General features: G+C 36.1%; 1 protein-coding gene across 1 annotated transcript; it reads left to right on the forward strand.

Annotated features, from left to right (window-relative positions):
- Nucleotides 1-1023: 1023 nt before the first annotated feature.
- On the forward strand, nucleotides 1024-11891 carry LOC137387240 (uncharacterized). Its single transcript, XM_068073578.1, has 2 exons — nucleotides 1024-2594; nucleotides 9442-11891. Exons 1-2 carry the CDS (start codon nucleotides 1201-1203, stop codon nucleotides 11339-11341), a joined length of 3294 nt encoding a protein of 1097 aa, XP_067929679.1. The 5' UTR covers nucleotides 1024-1200; the 3' UTR covers nucleotides 11342-11891.
- Nucleotides 11892-20136: the final 8245 nt, after the last annotated feature.

The raw sequence follows: 20136 nt of genomic DNA on the forward strand, positions 1-20136 counted from the left end.
TATATATATATATATATATATATATATATATATATATATATATAAATTGTTTCCTCACCCCAGATACCCCGTATGGGTGGTAAATTCTGCTCTAACTCGGGTCTCCTACCAGAGACCTGGGAGTTTGAGCACTCGCCTCAAGATCTTAGCTGTTCCCAATAGCACACTTTTCTGCAACTCACCTGAGTTGATTGTTGTTAGTATTTGGGCAAGCCACATTTTATGCGCCGGTGTTATTGCGCCCAGTGCCCCAATGACTACTGGGATTACAGTTGTTCTTACATTCCAGCATTTCTCAATTTCTTCTCCAAGAGGGAGATATTTCTCTACCTTTTCTTTTTCTTTGCTGGCTATATTGTAGTCATTGGGTACTGCTATATCTATTATAGTAGCCCTCTTGTTCTCCTTGTCTACCACCACTATATCTGGTTGGTTTGCTAGGACATGCTTGTCAGTTCGGATGTAGAAGTCCCAGAGGATCTTAGCTCGGTCATTTTCATTGACCTTACCAGAATATATATATATATATATATATATAAAAACAATTGTTGAAAGATAAACGTCTGCGTGTGATAAAATTGGTGTTCTAGAACTTTCTTATGCTTAATAGATTAATACTTAAATAGATACAAGCTGGTATATACGCTGTTAGTCTGCAAGTATATATATATATATATATACTTGCAGACTAACAGCGTATATACCAGCTTGTATCTATTTAAGTATTAATCTATTAAGCATAAGAAGGTTCTAGAACACCAATTTTATCACACGCAGACGTTTATCTTTCAACAATTGTTTTTGGCGACCATCAGCTGATAACTTACAGTTTTTATAATCAGCAGATAAAATGGACAAGATTATTGCACAACGGCTATCTCTTAAAATCTTAAACAAATCTGAATGCACAGACTGTTATTAAACCAGTGTTACCATTACAAGAGCCAGTATAGGCTGAAAGCTTCTGTTTTGTTGTGTCTTCATTCAATTACACCACTGATTGCCATATATTTTCAGACAGCTGCGGACACATACGGACACTCGTTCACATTTGCTAGACCGAGTTCTCAACTGAAGCTAATAAATTATCACCCTTATTAAAGCTTTCCCATCCGAGAAGGAAAAATTTGAACTTTGCATCACCATACACTTCTTGGTGATTACTAGAACATCTGAGCGCAGAGCCGACACCAAGCTCAGATGGCTGATGTGAAACAACGAACAAAGACATTTCCAAATGATTGGCCTCATCGCAACTCATTATCAGCAATGAGAATGGCGGCGGCCGGATTCTCTTACCATGCGGCCTATGACGCAGTAGAGTGCACCTTTTGTGGAGGAGTACTTTATGGTTGGCCTTCGTTTGCTGATCCAATGATAGAGCATGCAAAACTTTTTCCATTCTGTTCCTTCGTCAGGGACTGGAAGCGTGGGATGTGTAATTCAGGTAAAAGTATTGCTCCGCCTGAACTCGCCGTGGTAAATGACCTCGAGTCATCGCATTATGGAAATTTTGGTACCTCTGTGCATATACAAGCATATGTGATAGCACAATATTCTCTGAATTCTAATCCTGTTATCCTTCATGACATACAGAGAAACCTGCAAACAATGGAATCGTCCGAGTTTGTTGAACACGTGATGATAAAAATTTCACGAGCCCAAAGGGAAGCACTCATGCACAATGAGCGTATGCGGTGCAAATCCTTCGCAGCCAACTGGCCTCACACAGGCAACTTGTCTGGTCTAAATATGGCCAGAGCGGGATTTTATTACGTAAACGAAAAAGACCGCGTGGCTTGCCCATTCTGCTATGGCTGCCTGGACAGCTGGGAGCCCGATGATGATCCAATGGTTGAGCACAAGCGACATTTTAGATTCTGCAGATTCGTAACTGGACTAGACTGCGGTAACAAATCATACAGACTTGGCATCAAACAAGCAGACCTTCAACAAATGACTTTTTTCAATAACAACCTTCTTGAAAAGATTAATCAGAGCAGCGATCCAACCGACCTTTGTCTGTCCCTGGGAATAGACCAATCACACGCTGATTATCAAAAATATGCAATCCCTTATAACCGCTACAAGACCTACAAGGGTAACTGGACAAACACTAGTGTTTCAATCGATAAGCTGGCTAATGCTGGATTTTTCTTCACCGGACAGGATGACCTTGTGCGCTGTTTTTATTGTTCCGGCGGGTTGCGAAAATGGACCAATGAAGACGAGCCAGCTAAAGAGCACATTCGTCATTTTCCGGAATGCTCGTTCGCAATAAATCAGCACAACCAGCCGGCCACCATCGACTTGAATCTGGGAAAACGGGAAGGTAATAAAATCATCAGAATAAGTGACACTAGTGAAAATGTTTGCTCTGATGATGACAGGTCTGCTGACATACTTGGAGAAAGTAGACTGTTGTGTAAGGCATGCAACAGAATCAAGGCAGAGTTCATCAGCCTCCCCTGCGGTCACCTACTGTACTGTCAGAGTTGCAACACAAAAGAGAAAGAGAAGTTTAAATCTGAACAAAAGCATCAGGCCCCCACATGCTGCAAGTGTCAAAAGAAAGTTGATTGCACTCTGAGAGTGTTCTTCTCATAGCTCCCGCAATAACCAAGCCATGCCGGACTGAAAGTCGATAATTTATAACTATTTGCTGACAAACATAATTATTGCATAGTCTGGTGAACCCCGAGTTATTGCTAAAGTGGCTTCACCTAAGTCATCAGAGCGTCAGCGAACATTTTTTCGTCACCGATTTATTATAATCTCAAAAGTACAGTTTTCTTTTGGGACTCTTGTTCAGTACCTATGGCTATCTGTGATTAGCTTTGCTCAATACTTATGTTAAGACTTATTGTTATCTATATTTTTATGATTTAGTTGAAAGCTCTAACTTACAGGTTGCAGTAAAATCGCTCACACAATGTTACCTTCATCATTCAATGGTTGTATTGTTTGAAATACCGCAATTGATACATTTTTGCTCAAGACTGGTTCATGTAAAATTGAATTGCAAATTTATAGGACACATTGTAACGCTGAACATTGTTCATGTTAGATGTACTGACATGACATACTGTTCAAGTACTTGTGCAATGGTTGGTGGCTGACCGGTCACTGTCATGGAATGAGTACGAGTGCTTTGATAATTAAGTTGAGTTGTTACCACGTCATGCATGTTTTGTACCTGCAAGGTTGAGAGATCAATCTTAGTGTAATAATAAAGGAGGGAACGAAGTGTATCTCCCCACCCTCGAAAACTATACACAACAATTTTTCTCTAGTCTAAAAGCAAAGCAGCTCATGATCCAGTTGATAATAACTAGTAATAATAATAACTAGTAATAATAATAACTAGTAATAATAATAACTAGTAATAATAATAACTAGTAATAATAATAACTAGTAATAATAATAACTAGTAATAATAATAACTAGTAATAATAATAACTAGTAATAATAATAACTAGTAATAATAATAACTAGTAATAATAATAACTAGTAATAATAATAACTAGTAATAATAATAACTAGTAATAATAATAACCAGTAATAATAATAACTAGTAATAATAATAACTAGTAATAATAATAACTAGTATGTGTGGAAATGCGATCCAAGTGAATTGTTGAAGTTGAACAACAGACAAGTTAGTAAGACTGCTCAAGTTCCTGCAACTCTAAACGCTCCTGTATTTCTTCTTCCTTAGTAGCAAAGCTAGTTGGTTATTTGCTGAGTATATTGAGACGCTTATAATTTACTCTGCAACACCTTGAGCAATTTTTCTCATATCTGCTTGTGACTTATCGATGATCAAATATATCGCTGTAGTAAGACATAACATATGTCTTATTACATAGCCTCAATCAAGGTTTTACATGCACAGCGCATGCCACCAATCTACTCAAAACTATAGTAACTCGCTATATTAAAATCAGAATACACTATGCCGCTTCAAAGCAGGAGCCTAGTTCAACCAACCTTTGACAAAAACTATCTCGTCTAGTAATTTTCAGTCATTATTCGCATATCTAGGGTATACTATATCTATGGTTGGAATGATTCTAGGAAGAAGGTGGTATGAGTTTATTTATAGTTTGAGCTCAAAGTTTTCATTAAGAAGATAAAAATTTGATCGTATCGAATATTTGATAGGTATTGTTAATTATCGCGTTAAATCCATTGTGGAACAAATATGTACTGTTATTGCCAGTATTGAATACTTTAGATAATGACCAGCCAATGACCTCTACAATTTTATCGTCTAATGTCACATTTCATGAAATTTTACCAAAGTAGGTCAAAGAGTTCGTATTTAGTACCTGACAGATATTAACTAGTAGGAATGAACAGCTTTTTTCAAGTAGGTGTAAACAGATTATGTAACAGGTTAGTAGACCGGAAAGTCTATTAGGAGTAATCAGGTGGAAATGAGCTTACTCAGTGTTCTGTTGATATTACCTACTGTTTATGGAATACTGGAGCATCATCATCAGTGTATACCATTTATTGGCTTGCTTCATCATATTTAGTATCGCCTAACCATTTTTTACTAAATATGTAAGATTTCAGGTTTGCACACATTCTTGTCAGCAGCCAGCCTGCTAGATGTTGCATCTCGTTAAACACGGGCAAGCGTTCAGCTTAAACCATAACTGTCACGAACAACTTTTATCGTATTTTCTAGGTAAATCAGACACGCTGATTCCGATTTTGTACTCAAAATAAAGATTAGTCCACTAACCTTCAAAGTCATTTAAGCTTTTTTAAAGCGTTTCAATATCCGTTTCAAAAACAACACGATCGGCATTACAAGCTCCGCCCATAAATATGTGACGAAACCTAGCTTTTTCAGAAACGGAAGTTGGGAATGTTTAGCCCGATTTAGAATAATAGAGATGGGTGTCTTAAAACCCATTATTATCTAAATCCAGCCTGTAAAATAGTTTCAGTTTTTTATGAAACGAATATAAACTATTTAAAATTGCTCGCAGCTTGTTACATGACGTTTAAATGGGCTGGACGCCGAGAAAAATGAGCTCAAAAAGCGCGGTTTTATCACGAGCTAGCGTTGTTATTGCGCTTTTTAAATATGCAATGCTAAATAGCTTATCTACCTTTTAGAAAAGACTGATATTATTTTTAAGGCTGAATTTAGATATTAATGGATTTTAAAACACCCATCTCTATTATTCTAAATCGGTCTAAACATCCCTACGTAACTTCTGTTCCTAAAAAGCTAGGTTACGTCAAGTATTTATGGGTGGAGCTTGTTATGCCGATCGTGTTGTTTTCGAGACCGATATTAAAACGCTATAAAAAGTTCTTCATTACTCTGAAAGTTAGTGGCCTAATATTTATTTTGATTACAAAATAGGAATCAGCATGTCTGATTTACCTAGTAAATATGATAAAAGTTGTTCGTGGCAGTTATGGTTTAACTTATTAGAGGCTTTTGTGCCATGCCAGTGCCTAAGCTGTCAAGGAGTTTTTTTTTAAATATCACTATTCATTACCGTTGACTCTCGCTCCTCTTTTCAGCAATAGATGTTTTGACTACCATAGCACTAGCTGTGTTATCATACCTGCGTGTAAAGCATGCAATCAGAAAGTTGAATTGTCTATTTTGTAGATGAGGATGCATGACATTCATTCACGTGTGGCATTGACTGTTATTCTCTACATAATTCTCGCTCAAAAACTATTGCTGAAGGACTTTTTGAATTCGAGTTAGTCAGTTGAACAGATATGGACACCATCAACTATTTGTATATACATTGTTCCCCAGTAGTTCATGGATTACAATCTGTTTATATGGGCGGACGAGCTAAGGCGTCTAAATGTCTAAATACAAGAGTCCTTCAGACACTTGCCTACACTAAATAGGAGAGACAGGAGAATTCCTTAGACACTTGACTACACTAAGTAGGAGAGACAGGAGAATTCCTTAGACACTTGACTACACTAAGTAGGAGAGACAGGAGAATTCCTTAGACACTTGACTATACTATGTAGGAGAGACAGGAGAATTCTTCAGACACTTGCCTACACTAAGTAGGAGAGACAGGAAAATTCCTCAGACACTTGACCACACATAAAGAACCTACATGTGTATATAACAAGTGTGAACAAAAAGTTTAACCAGTGTTGGCTAAGGACGTACATGACATGTACGTTCTTAGTTAATATTTGTTAAATTTCTTGCTAACATTTGTTATATACACATGTATGTCTTTGTTACAGTCTGTGAAACATTTTGTTAACACTTGTTATACGTACATGTACTACATGTACATGACATTGGTGTGCAATATGTTACTGTTATTATTTTTCTAAAGATTTTGTTGATGGTACTACGGCTGTGCTCAATATTGCGGTACTGCCAAGCCGTTTTTAATATCTGCAAAATTAAGTAATAGGCCTACATTTTCTTATAGATATACATCTATTTCTATGACAACCAGCTAAAATCTGTTTAGATTTTTAAATTCAGCATAATTCTTTAGATATAAATACAGAATTCTAGATAAATATCACAACTTCTTGATATTGGTTGCTATGACCAATGATATACAGCCCCCCAGCTCAGGGTTGGCATAGTATTTCCCATGGCGGTTATTACCGCCGGTTTATACCAGTTTTTACCGCCCCGGGAAAAACTCATTTTTGTCCAAAAATGGGAAAAAGCGGGAAAACTAAAAAACTTCTTTTTTGACAAGTTGACTAATGCCTAAGCAAAGAATAACAATACACTTATACCTTTAGCTGTCATAAAGCTTCTTTATGGCTCTTAACAGTAAACAGGCTAAAAAAGCGCATAACCTTATAATTGGTTTAGTTACTAAATATTGAATGAAAAGACCAGATCACAAGATAATGTTCATTTATTTACATATATTAAATAGTAATATTGAATGAAAAGCAAAATTGATATGTGTGAAACATGACAGTAAGCATAATACAACAATTAGATTACAATGACAATTAACAATGGTTATTCTTATAACTAAATCTTATAAAACCGAATAATTATTCTTACAATTAAGTATTGTAACCAACCACTTGGTAAGTAATTTTTAGGGAGTTGTGTGCACATATGCATTTATCATAAATCTCCCAACCAATCGCTTTGTAAGTAAAATTTGTAAGGAGTTATCCCACGACCAAACACGAGCGAAGTGATTGGTTGGGAGATTTATGATAAATGCAGATGTGCACCCAACTCTTAGTCTAATATTGGTCTAATTACACAATTAGTCTAATATTGGTAACAACGTTGTTAGTGGAGTGACAGCAAGGTCTACCCGTATGCTTATTTACAAGCGGCCTATTACAATAGAGCAGTTCACGTGATGGCGAATGGGTTTTTCCATTAATAGCCCTGACACCATAGGAAAAATACTACGTGACGTACCAGTCAATACCCATGATATATTTGATTACGCAACTAGGCTGATAGCTATAGGGTGTAATATTATGTTAGATGTAAACAACACCAGTTGACTTCATCAGAGAGACATTAAGAAATTCAGAGCTGTCTGGAAATTGCAAATACAGGCAAGCAAAACTGCCCAACTGTAGCTAGGGTTTGAACTGGTACCGTGATCACTCTTGCGTGATGAGTATGTTAACTATAATTATGAATCTAACCAAATTAAAGGGAGAAGAAACTGCTTCTATATACATTCATCTTTCAAACAGCCTTTGCAGCAGCGATTGACAGATGAACTCTACAAAAAGAGAAGCTCTATTTGAGAGACAAGTTATCCATCAGAGAGAGGAAAGCCTGAATTCCTATCAACAAACCACAGATTATTCTACGATAAGACTTGATCTACCTCTCACCTTCTTTGCAATCATCAGATTTTTTAGATGTAACCACCAGAGTAATTAACAACATACCACTAGGTATAAACAAGAGACTTAGTGACTTATCATCAGACCAAACTAAATTCACTGCCCAAACTGACATACACCAGCAAGTGCTCTATCAGAGTGAGAGTGGGAGATAGTGAGAAGAACAACATCATATAATAAGACAACAGGCAGATGTAATATATGTCTATATGAGAAATTCTGCATCATATGCAGACCTGAAACCGCTACTTTGAACAAAACATGTGAGCTTGTATCAACATGTAGACATGCTGGCAGATTCCTTTTGAGTAATTTTAAAACTTAACTTTTTAAAACCTAAATTGTTAAGGTTTGTCTTATTACATTGTACATCATCACATTGCTTGCTAATTTTAATCCTACTTATCAGCGATGCTTTCAGGTATTTTGACAACTATGCTTTTATTTCAACCTATATATACACAATGCTTTTAGTGTTAGTCATTTTATTTGATGATTATTGCTTTGCAGTATGAAACTATTGGTAATAAAATTGTTCTAAACTGAACTTAAACTTTCATCTTAAAGCAATTCACAAAATCATTTCATGAACCTTTTGAATTGCTTTAAAATATGTTTTAATTGTCATTATTTTTATGTAGAGCCTTGGCATACACTTATTTTTGCTGTATCATATACTGACTAAAGTTTTACAAAAACAGCTTACCCAGGATATTCCATTTATAACCAGTAGAGCTAGTTTTGATATATATACCTATTTGAAATATTAGATGAGCAGCGGTATAGGTTCACAGTCAGTAGTATTGAAAAAGAAAAAGAAATTCAAAAAAAGGAAATCTAATTGTGGTTTTAAAGTAAACCAGAATATGAACAAAGTTATTATTGTATACAAACTGTACAATGTTATGCCACACTTCTTTAACTAAATGTTTAGTTTAATGTATACTAATACGTAGTAAAAGTTTATTCTAATATAACAATTTGTACGTTGTTATTATTATTATTATTAGTATTATTTTGTATGAAACGATATCAATATGCATTTACTCAATGTGAGTTTTTCTTAATATGGTCAGAAGAAATGTGAATAATTGCCTAAAACAGAAGGTAATATTTGTTTACCTGTTTCGATCTCGATTCCAGAAAGAATCAAGCAAGTGTAATAATGCGCCACTCTCTAATGCAGTACATCCGAAGAGTGTTTTCGATTATTTGGAAGTTGCTGGAAGTTGCTGGCAACTGTAAAATTACGGCTCAAGTCTATTTACAAGCGACCTGTTACGTTAAAGCAGATCACGTGATGGTGAAGCGAGGGTTTTTCCACAAATAGCCCTGAAGCTATGGGAAAAGTACTAGGTGACGTGACGTACCAATCAATACCCATGATTTATTGGATTACGCAACTAGGCTGATGGCTATATATACGTCGAGTTTATGTTAGATGTAAACAACACCAGTTGACTTCAGCAGAGATACATCAAAACGTTTAGAGCTGTCTGGAAATTGCAAATACAGGCAAGCAGAACTGCTCAACTATAGCTAGACCAACTAGCTAACTAACTAGCCCAACTAAAGCTTTCTTGATGATTTTGTTAACTATAATTATGAATCTAATCAAATTACAGGGAGAAGATATTGCATTTATATACATTTCATCCTTCAAACAGCCTTTACAGCAGCAATTGACCGACAAATTCTTCGGAAAAAGATGCTTTATTTGGAGAGAAAAGCTATCGATCAGAGAGAGGAAAGCCTGACTTCCTATCAACAGATCAAAGATTGTTCTACCACAGGACTTGAACTACCTATCACCTTCCTTGCGGTCATCAGATTTGTGGTAACGGTTGTTCAGCTGTTGGAGAAACACTCTGCACATGTAAGATTTCTAACATGGCTTACACATCTGTCAAATGAAATAAAGAAGATCGCCTTTACATGGCCAATAAACCAATGTGGGTCATCAGCAAAGATCACCAAACAGAGTCAGATTGTGGTGGACTGCAGTGATGCTGCACAGTGCGCTGGAACAAAAGGAAGCAGCAAAGAAGTTGAGGAGCCAGATGAACTTTTAAACGAAACCAGATGGATAGTAAATAGCAACTGGGTAAAGAAGTCAAACCTATGGGTCTGCACAGTTGCTCAGTATCCAGAAAACCACAATCCAGTTTTACCACTAACTCTACAAAAAGAACTTGACCAGAAAACCCCCAGAGAATACCTTACTTACATTAAAAATGATCTGACAACAGAAGAGCGAGAATCATTAATGGTTGATGAAAGAGAAAGGAGAAGAACATTCCAGACACAATGGCCACACGATGGAACACTATCCGGTACCAAAATGGCTGAAGCTGGATTTTACTACCTCGGAGAGGGAGACCAAGTTCAGTGTGTATTTTGTAGAGGAAGGCTCCGTAACTGGTCACAACATGAGGTTCCCATGACTGAGCATGCTCGACTTTTTAACTTTTGTCAATTTGTCAAAGGATTAAACTGTGGGAATCGAGAATATCGATCAAAGAAAGTAGCGAGTGAGGACATGGCCAATATAACAGTATTTGGTAATCTCACTGATGCTGAGCAAAAACAACAGCAAGAAATTGGTACAGACAGCGGCCCATTGGGGATCTGTACCAACCGAGCTGCCGTTATAAAGTATGCTTCAGACTCTGCGAGATTGAGAACTTTCCAGAGATGGCCAGCCAGCAGCCCCCTCACTGGAGAGCAAGTTTGTGAAGCAGGATTCTATTATACAGGGTTTGGTGACCAGGTTCGGTGCTTCTACTGCTTAGGAGGAATCAAAGGGTGGACAACTCACGATGAACCATGGGAGGAGCATGCTCGCTGGTTTCCTGACTGTTCTTATCTGTTGAACAAAAAAGGGACAGCATTTGTTGATCTAGTTCACAAAAGGACTCCGGACAACAAGAAATGTACAAGACAAACAAAGTTGCAGAAACGAGCTGAACAGAAGAAAAACGCAGCCATATCTGAACAAGAGGCGATGCCAGAGATTTGTGAAAAACTGGGGCACGATAGACAGACAATCGCTAAAGCTCTGGCCTATAACAACAACCATTTTGAAAGTGTAAAAGACTTGGTGAATGCTGTGCATGCATTGGAAGATACTGGTGAAGAACCAATGAGACGCGGCGAAATAACTCCAACATCTGTGACTGTCTCACATCCTCTTCAAGAACATAATCCGCCTGCACAACAGCCTGCAGATCAACAGATAGGACAACTCCAACAAAGTGAGCGACAGACTAAACATAAAGCTGGTTGTAGAATTTGTGAACTAAAGACTACTAACTTTGTTCCAGCTACTAATGTTGGACTTCCATGTGGACATCTTATTTACTGTGACTCGTGCAAAACTGATGAGTCAAAAAAGAGTGTAATTCAGCAGGTAAAATGCCCGTATTCTGGCTGCAATTCTCCTCTCTCAGGGACTATCAAAGTATTCTTTGCTTGAAAAAGAAGCTATTCTGAAACAATCCCTTGTGGCATGTTCATAGCTACACCCATATATCATGAAATTAGTTATCACTTACTTACAAGATACAAACGGTTTTTTTAGCATTATATGTTATTTTCCTTTTTTTAATATTTTTAATTTCTCGTATTTTGGTGCTCAATAACTTATTGTTTTAATTTTTTTACATTATTCTGACAATTTTAACGTCACAAATAGTCAAAGTTTTTACCGTTTTATGTTACTTTTTTCAATATGTCTATCATTAGTATTATATTATGTAACCGGTGCCAATTGTCAAATAAATCCTTTATACATAAACTAGTTGTATTCTATTAAAGAGTTGAGAAATCATACAATGACGGAGCATTGTGTTTATTCCAGTTGTTACAGCTATTCAGACCAGCAAGCCATTAGTTACAGAAACAAGGATGAAGCAATGTTTACTGATCGTTTTTGGGCTCAATGAATGAATGTTCTTGCTAATGACCATCGTCGATGGCCAGCGGGAAACACTGCTTAAAGCACATATGAAGAAAATAAATTTTACAGTCACAATGCATATTGTCCGGGATCTCATTGATTATCACAGAATGTTCCTGAAAAGTCAATCATTATTGCTGAACAGTCCTGCTAATATCTCGATTGAACAAGCGACTATTGACAGGATAGTGGTTGCCCTGTTTATGAAAAGTTATCAAGTCTTCAGGTGTAATTTGCAGAGGAAAACTGTTATACAATTCTGCAGACTAGAACACAGAGTCATCAGAGATGAGTATTAATCATGCCTGTTAAGTTACTCAGACCAGAGTTCACTTCTAACTTTCCGCCATAAATCTACCATTCATTTCATTTACACAGATATGAGCATTCAACATGAGTTGTCTACACTCGGCTTACCCAAGACACTGTGTACGATAAATGAAGTACCTGACAATAGGACAGCAGCCATATCTAAATAAGAGAAAATAAAACAGGTTTATGAAAAACTGGATCATGATAGACAGACAATCGCTAAAGCTCTGAACAATAACCACAACCATTTTGAAACTGTAAAAGGCCTGAAGAATGCTATGAAGATAGAACAGGAAATAGCAAAAGTAATGGTAATGTTTAAAATATTTCAGGCTGGAGTCACTGGAGTGCTCTTTGCAAGCATCAGTCGCGTTGAATACATAATTAGCATTTGGCAACATGGGTACATGTCCAAGATCAGCAGATATGCTGCCAGTAGGACCGACACCGTTTCATTATTAAAATTTCTGATTACCTAATGCAGAGACTTTCTGTGTTGACATTTAATAAATAGATGTAATAGTTCCAATACATACATTTTCAAAAGCACCACATCATGTAGATGTTTAATTTACTCAGAAAACTTCAAGGGCTACTAATAATCTGTAACACATGCATAAGCCTAATTCAAGAGTGAGTCTACAACATATCAGGATATCCAGTCTCAGTAGTGAGTCTACAACATATCAGCATAATCATTCTCAGTAGTGAGTCTACAACATATCAGGATAATCAGTCTCAGTAGTGAGTCGACAACATACATGTATCAGGATAATCAGTTGCAGGAGTGAGTCTACAACATATCAGGATATCCAGTCTCAGTAGTGAGTCTACAATATCAGGATAATCAGTCTCAGTAGTCAATCTACAACATATCAGGATATCCAGTCTCAGTAGTGAGTCTACAGCATATCAGGATAATCAGTCTCAGTAGTGAGTCGACAACATATCAGGATATCCAGTCTCAGTAGTGAGTCGACAACATATCAGGATATCCAGTCTCAGTAGTGAGTCTACAACATATCAAGATATCCAGTCTCAGTAGTGAGTCGACAACATATCAGGATAATCAGTCTCAGTAGTGAGTCGACAACATATCAAGATATCCAGTCTCAGTAGTGAGTCTACAACATATCAAGATATCCAGTCTCAGTAGTGAGTCGACAACATATCAGGATAATCAGTCTCAGTAGTGAGTCTACAGCATATCAGGATCATCAGTTCATAAATGATGATCAGCAAGACACCACTTGGAAGCTGATGTTCTAGAAACAAAAAAAGGAACTCTAAACAGTAATTTCAGCTTATAACAATAAATCAAGCGTTCCAAAAACTATTTTATTTTTTTTGATTTTTTATAACTATGTCATTTGTCATACTGGTTTGTGATAAGGGAACTGATAACGAACACATAAGTTAAACTGTGCTCACAGGCAACTCAATTACCATTTTTATGATACAAATAAGTTAGCCTATTCATTTTCCATAATCTGCATACATTTGAACAGGCAGTTACACCCTTTAAGAAACACACATATCAGACCTCAAAGCAAAGGAATCGAGGAATGCAAACCACAACTTGAAATTACTTTGCGACATTTCGAGCAACCTTTCTCATATGTGCTTGTGACTAATCAATGATCAAATATATCGCTGTATATACTGACTTATCTGTTAGAGTGATTCCAGGAAGAAGGTGGTATGGGTTTATGGATAGTTTGAGCTCAATGTTTTCGTCAAGAGCCTAAAAATTTGATTATCATGAATATTTGATGGGTATTGTTCATTATCGCGTCAAATCCATTGCTGAACAAATAGGTAGTGCCTTTGCCAATATTGAATACTTTAGATAAATACCAGCTAATGACCTTACAATGTTATCATCTAATCGCACATTTCACAAAATTTTACCAAAATAGGCCAAAGAGTATGTATTTAGTACCTGGTAGACATCAACTAGTAGGAACGAACAGCTTTTTCAAGTATTTTAAAAAAACTGATCAGAAACATGATCACAACTGATTATAGTGGCATAGAGAATACTCTCTATTTTGAAGGTTTGTAAATAGTGAGCCTTGTAACAACCAACCATACATTCCAAATCTTAATCTAAATGATTTAAAGAACACCGCTAAGTTTAGGTCATCCCTCACTCGATCATCACTCAGATATCTGAGCAGCTGGGAATTTTCATTGACCGTTCGCATTGACCAAACTACTCACTACCTTCTCTATGCAAGGAATGAACCATTTGCTACACAGTTTTTTGATGAGACATTTCCAAGAGCTCAGCTGGTAGATGCAGGGTTTTATTACTTTTATTATATGTTTTATACATCTGTTATTGACGTTGTCTCAGTTAAGTTATATTTTAAAAGACGTACATGTGTACATGTATATAACAAGTGTCAATAAGAAGTTTAAGAAGTGATCACAAAGGGCGTACATGTACATATAGCAAGTGTTAGCAAAATGTTTCATAAATTTTAACAAAGACATACATGTGTATATATAACAAATGTTAACAAGTACATTTAACAAAGGACATACCGCTGTATATAACAAGTGTTAACAACAGGTTTCACAAATGCTAACAAAGAACATACATGTATATATAACCAGTGTCAACACAAAGTTTCACAAATGTTAACAAAAGACATACATGTATATGTAACAAGTGTTAACATGGTTTTTTTTTGTGGATTAATTGGAATGGCTACAGAAATTTCTCTTTCAGCTCTTATTTAGTGACGTCACTCACTTACATGTTCTTTAGTGACGTCACTCACTTACATGTTATTTAGTGACGTCACTCACTTATATGTTATTTAGTGACGTCACTCACTTACATGTTATTTAATGACGTCACTCACTTACATGCTATTTAGTGACGTCACTCACTTACATGTTATTTAGTGACGTCACTCACTTACATGTTATTTAGTGACGTCACTCACTTACATGTTATTTAGTGACGTCACTCACTTACATGTTATTTAGTGACGTCACTCACTTACATGTTATTTAGTGACGTCACTCACTTACATGTTATTTAGTGACGTCACTCACTTACATGTTATTTAGTGACGTCACTCACTTACATGTTATTTAGTGACGTCACTCACTTACATGTTATTTAGTGACGTCACTCACTTACATGTTATTTAGTGACGTCACTCACTTACATGTTATTTAGTGACGTCACTCACTTACATGTTATTTAGTGACGTCACTCACTTACATGTTATTTAGTGACGTCACTCACTTACATGTTATTTAGTGACGTCACTCACTTACATGTTATTTAGTGACGTCACTCACTTATATGTTATTTAGTGACGTCACTCACTTACATGTTATTTAGTGACGTCACTCACTTACATGTTATTTAGTGACGTCACTCACTTATATGTTATTTAGTGACGTCACTCACTTACATGCTATTTAGTGACGTCACTCACTTACATGTTATTTAGTGACGTCAAAAAATTTCTTATAACAGCAGTGTAAGAAACGCGAGTAGTAAAGAGAGTTAATCGTGTAATTTATACATTTTACCTATCTTTGGTCATTTTACCTAAAGAGTGCACCTACAATGCACAATAATACACACCTACAATGTGATAATCCTTCATATACACATGTGTATATATATATACATACATATGTATATATAGTATATATGTATATATATATATATATACATATATACTTATATATATGTATATATATATATATATATATATATATATATATATACATGTATATATGAAGTAAATTCTACTCGACAAGGATAGACAACTCCCAACTCAAGAGCGAGTTCACACAAACTCGACGAGTTGATGAACAGACTCGTGGGTGAGCCGATAAACAGACTCGTGGGTGAGCTGATAAACAGACTCGTGAGTGAGCCGATAAACAGACTCGACGGTGAGCTGATAAACAGACTCGTGGATGAGCCGATAAACAGACGTGATAGTGAGCCGATAAACAGACTCGACGGTGAGCTGATAAACAGACTCGTGGATGAGCCGATAAACAGACGTGATAGTGAGCCGATAAACAGACTTCTGGGAGAGCCGATGAACAGAATCGAGAGTGAGCCGATAGACAGACTCGATGGTGAGCCGATAAACAGACTCGAGAGTGAGCCGATAGACAGACTCGGTGGTGAGCCGATAAACAGACTCGAGAGTGAGGGTAACCCAATTTTAGGGTATTCTTGTTAAATATTTTATGTAGGGGGTTTGTCTTTTGGAAGCACCTGTTGATCAGAGTAAAAAATCTTATTCCTATGTTAGTTTTTACACTTGAATTAATTGGTGGGTTATACCAAGTTATGGTTCGTTGTCTAGTTTGTCTTTTTCTTTTGTTAGCTGAGGTTGTATTTTAAAACGTAAGTATATGGTTGTATCCGCTGTTTGTCAGAGCGGTCTGGTATGGTTGTATCGCTTTGTCAAAAATCTGTTTGCTAGAAGAAGGTCTGTTCAGTCTTTTACTAATTTAAGTGGTAAGTTTTTAATTATGCAAGGGAGGTGGTTGCTCAGTCTATGTACATATAAAATAGTGTTGTGAGGTTTGGTGTATGGGCTGTATGAGCCTTTGGTTAAGTCAAGAGTCACATGTAGAAAGTTGACAATGTTTATGTTTGCTTCAATTGTTATTCTCAAGTTGTTTGCTTTAAATGTATTGAAAATCGTCTTTTTCATGTTTTCGACATATTTAGGTGTGTCGCTGCATATTGCCAGTCTGTCACTCCAGGTAGACTCCAGTTTTACCTTTTAGTTTGTCTGGTAGTAAAGATAAGATGTGAGTTTCCACGAGTTCACAAGTCTTGGCCCCGTTAAAACTACCCGTCGTCACGTCGAACATGTTGGCAGAGTCCTTTTTAGTCCAGGTGTCATTCTTGTGGCTGAGATAAAAATTTTTGCTGTGCATTATTATATGTTGTTCATCATTTCTGATTTTTGCATATTTTGTGGCAAAAGTTAGTGCTTTTTGTAGAAGTTTTGGTGTTATAGATGGGTAGAAGTCACAAATGTTGAAAGTAATGAAAGAGTGTTTATGTTTATTTTTAATGTCTTTAAACCAGTTGGTAACTTCGGTGGTGTTTCGCCATAAAGTTGCTTTTGTTTTAGATCGCGCAAAAGGGTTATATTAGCTAGTATCTGTTTACTTATTTTCCCAATTTTGGTCTTCGTTGGGTTTGTAAGTCTGTAAGTGGAGTTGTTGGGAAAGTTGGGTGTATAGTCTTTCACTGTTATAAATGCTTCTTTTGTTGCAGTCTGTTCAATTCTGTCATCAAGGTGTAATTTGCGTGCAATTTGTTGATAGTTGGTCAGTTGTAGGTTTTTTGTAATTTTTGGTAATGTTATTTAGTACAGTTTCTTTTGTAAAAGTCAGGTGTTAGTTTGTAGTAATTAGTGGTTTTGTCGGCTTTGCCAAGTATGTTGTTGTCTTTTTCTATTGCTTTTTAATCTTTCTTCAGTTTCTCCTGAAAATGGTTCGTAGTGCTTTGAATTTCCATATTTTGTATAACTCTAATAAGTTCTAACAGTTCTAACTCAAACTGTGTCATTTCTTTCACCGGTTGGTGGCGTCTTGCGGGATTTAAATCCAAGACTTTCACAATAGTTTTATTTTGCATGGGTTATGCCTATATCACCAGATATATATATATATATATATATATATATATATATATAATCTGGTAATAAGTATATATATTTATGTATATATATATATGTATATATATATTCCCACGAGTGGAGCGATTGTTTGGGAGATTTATGATAAATGCATATGTGCACACAACTCACAAAAATTATTCATCAACACCGTCGCAAACCCTTGTACCGAAATCTCATCAACAAATTTAACCATTTTTCAATAGAGTCGTTTAAGTATAATAACGATACAAAACACATGTAAACCTATTTAAATATGTAACCAAGTCTTTATTATTTGTAGACAATATCCTAAACCTTACCCATTTGATCGGATTATACACAAATAGACAGATTAATTTGGCCTAAAATCGCAATAAAACATTTGAAAAGCTTTTTTATTCATAATTAAGACCGGCCAACGATACGCCAATAAAGCCGTGCGACAGATAGTAGAGCTATTAAGCAGTGCGCATTTCACAAGAAAAACGTGCTCATTTTACTAGTCTATGGCATTGTTTAATTGCCGAAGGTTTCTAATATTTTTTCGTTTTTAATATCTCGCAAAAATATTTAGTTATAAGAATAATTATTCGATTTTATACAATTAATATAAGATTTAATTATAAAAATAATTATTCAAATCTATCCGAAGGTTTCTGTAATAAACGTAGACCATTTGAGGCGTAAACCGATTTACAGGTACAAAATTGGGGTACACAGTTTATCAGCCTATGTTTTTTTTGTCCAACTACCGTCGGTAATTGGACAAAAAAACATAGGCTGATAAACTGTGTACATAAGATGTACATAAGATGTACATTGTTTGTACATTTGTACATTACTTGTACATAAGATGTACATTGTTTGTACATCTTATGTACAAGTTAGGGCCGAACTACAGTGCCCCTTTATGACGAGAACATTTTTTTATTTTGCTCCAGTTTGCAGGAAACTTCCAGATGCGTGAACGCTCATACTTGCTTTCTGTTAAAGATTTCTATCAAAACCATTCTACATTCAACAACACCAACTTTCAAACTGTGTATATTACACAGCAGCTTGCCATTTTACTTCTAATATTGCATTTCAGAGTTATAATAAACATATTTCGTTATTGCTGTTGTTAAATTAATGCATTACAGTAGGTTAGGCCTACAGCTTTAATTAATGTTCATTTTATTGTTGTAAAACATAGGTTTGAGATAGTAGTAGATTAGGTGTGAATTTTTTACAATCTTTTGTTTTGCATAATTGACTTTTTGAAATTAATTTCAAAACAACTTGACAACTACCATGGACATACAACTTCCAAGAACACCACATCGTGGCCGACGCAGTGACCATCCACGTGTCTCTCAGTTATTACAGCTCAATAGGTGGATAAATAGAAGGTTCTCACAGCAACCATCAACATCAAATGCTAATGTTCAACATCACGCTACTCAAATTAATAACAAAAACTCATCTGATTCAGAGAGTTCTTTAGTAGATGTTGTAGGTGATGTAAATGACACGGACTTGGCAGCCCCTTTGTTTCCAGATGATGATCATGATTTTATGGACATCATTGACCATGGGAATATTGCACAAAACAATATTGCTTCTCCCAATGCTGCCCAACTTCATCACATTCCTCATTTTCAATCTTTATATGTCCTGATTTTCAAGAACTGCGTAACAACTTTCTAGGCAGAGTTCACAACAACATATCACAACTCACATGTACTTGCTGTAATGAGAAACATTCCTTTACATATGATGCTCAAATACAACTATGTCATACATGCCAACAAGTTAGACCTGACAGTGTTAATAAATTCAGTGCAGCCAACAATATAGACCCAGGTCCATCTGTTGAATTTTTATCTTCTCTTACACTTATAGAACAGTTACTCATTGTTCAGGTTAATCCTACAATGTCAATATTCCGCCTTCCGTGTGGTGGCCAATTAGGGTTCAGAGGTCATGTCAGGAAATGTCATGTCCGACAGAGGACATGTTCAGAGGCCATTTCAGGTCGTGGGCTGTATGACAGGGGAATTTCTAGTTATGTACTAGGCAAAGGTAATAGCATCTACACTCAACAAATGATCAGAAATTACATCAGCCTGTCCACACTCTAAGAATTATCTTCTTTCTCATGTTAGACTCAACCAATCAGTAAAAAGCAGTACCACCAGCCATCCAAGCAGAACATCAGCCAATCAGAGGAAAGGGAGGAAAAATCAGCCACCATCTTGAACTTGAGTAGCAGCCTGAAGATTGACGGAGGGAGTCATGCAACTGCCAGTAGCTGCAAAGATAAGTGCAACTATTTTCCATAACTAGTAC

Source organism: Watersipora subatra, chromosome 2 (genome assembly GCF_963576615.1).
Source record: "Watersipora subatra chromosome 2, tzWatSuba1.1, whole genome shotgun sequence".
Lineage (NCBI taxonomy): Eukaryota > Metazoa > Bryozoa > Gymnolaemata > Cheilostomatida > Watersiporidae > Watersipora > Watersipora subatra.

Coding starts and splice junctions, on each gene's coding strand:
- LOC137387240 (XM_068073578.1), top strand. CDS start 1,201: ATGGCTGATGTGAAACAACGAACAAAGACATTTCCAAATGATTGGCCT. Junction 2,595..9,441: donor GTTGATTGCACTCTGAGAGT/GTTCTTCTCATA, acceptor GCCCAACTAAAG/CTTTCTTGATGATTTTGTTA.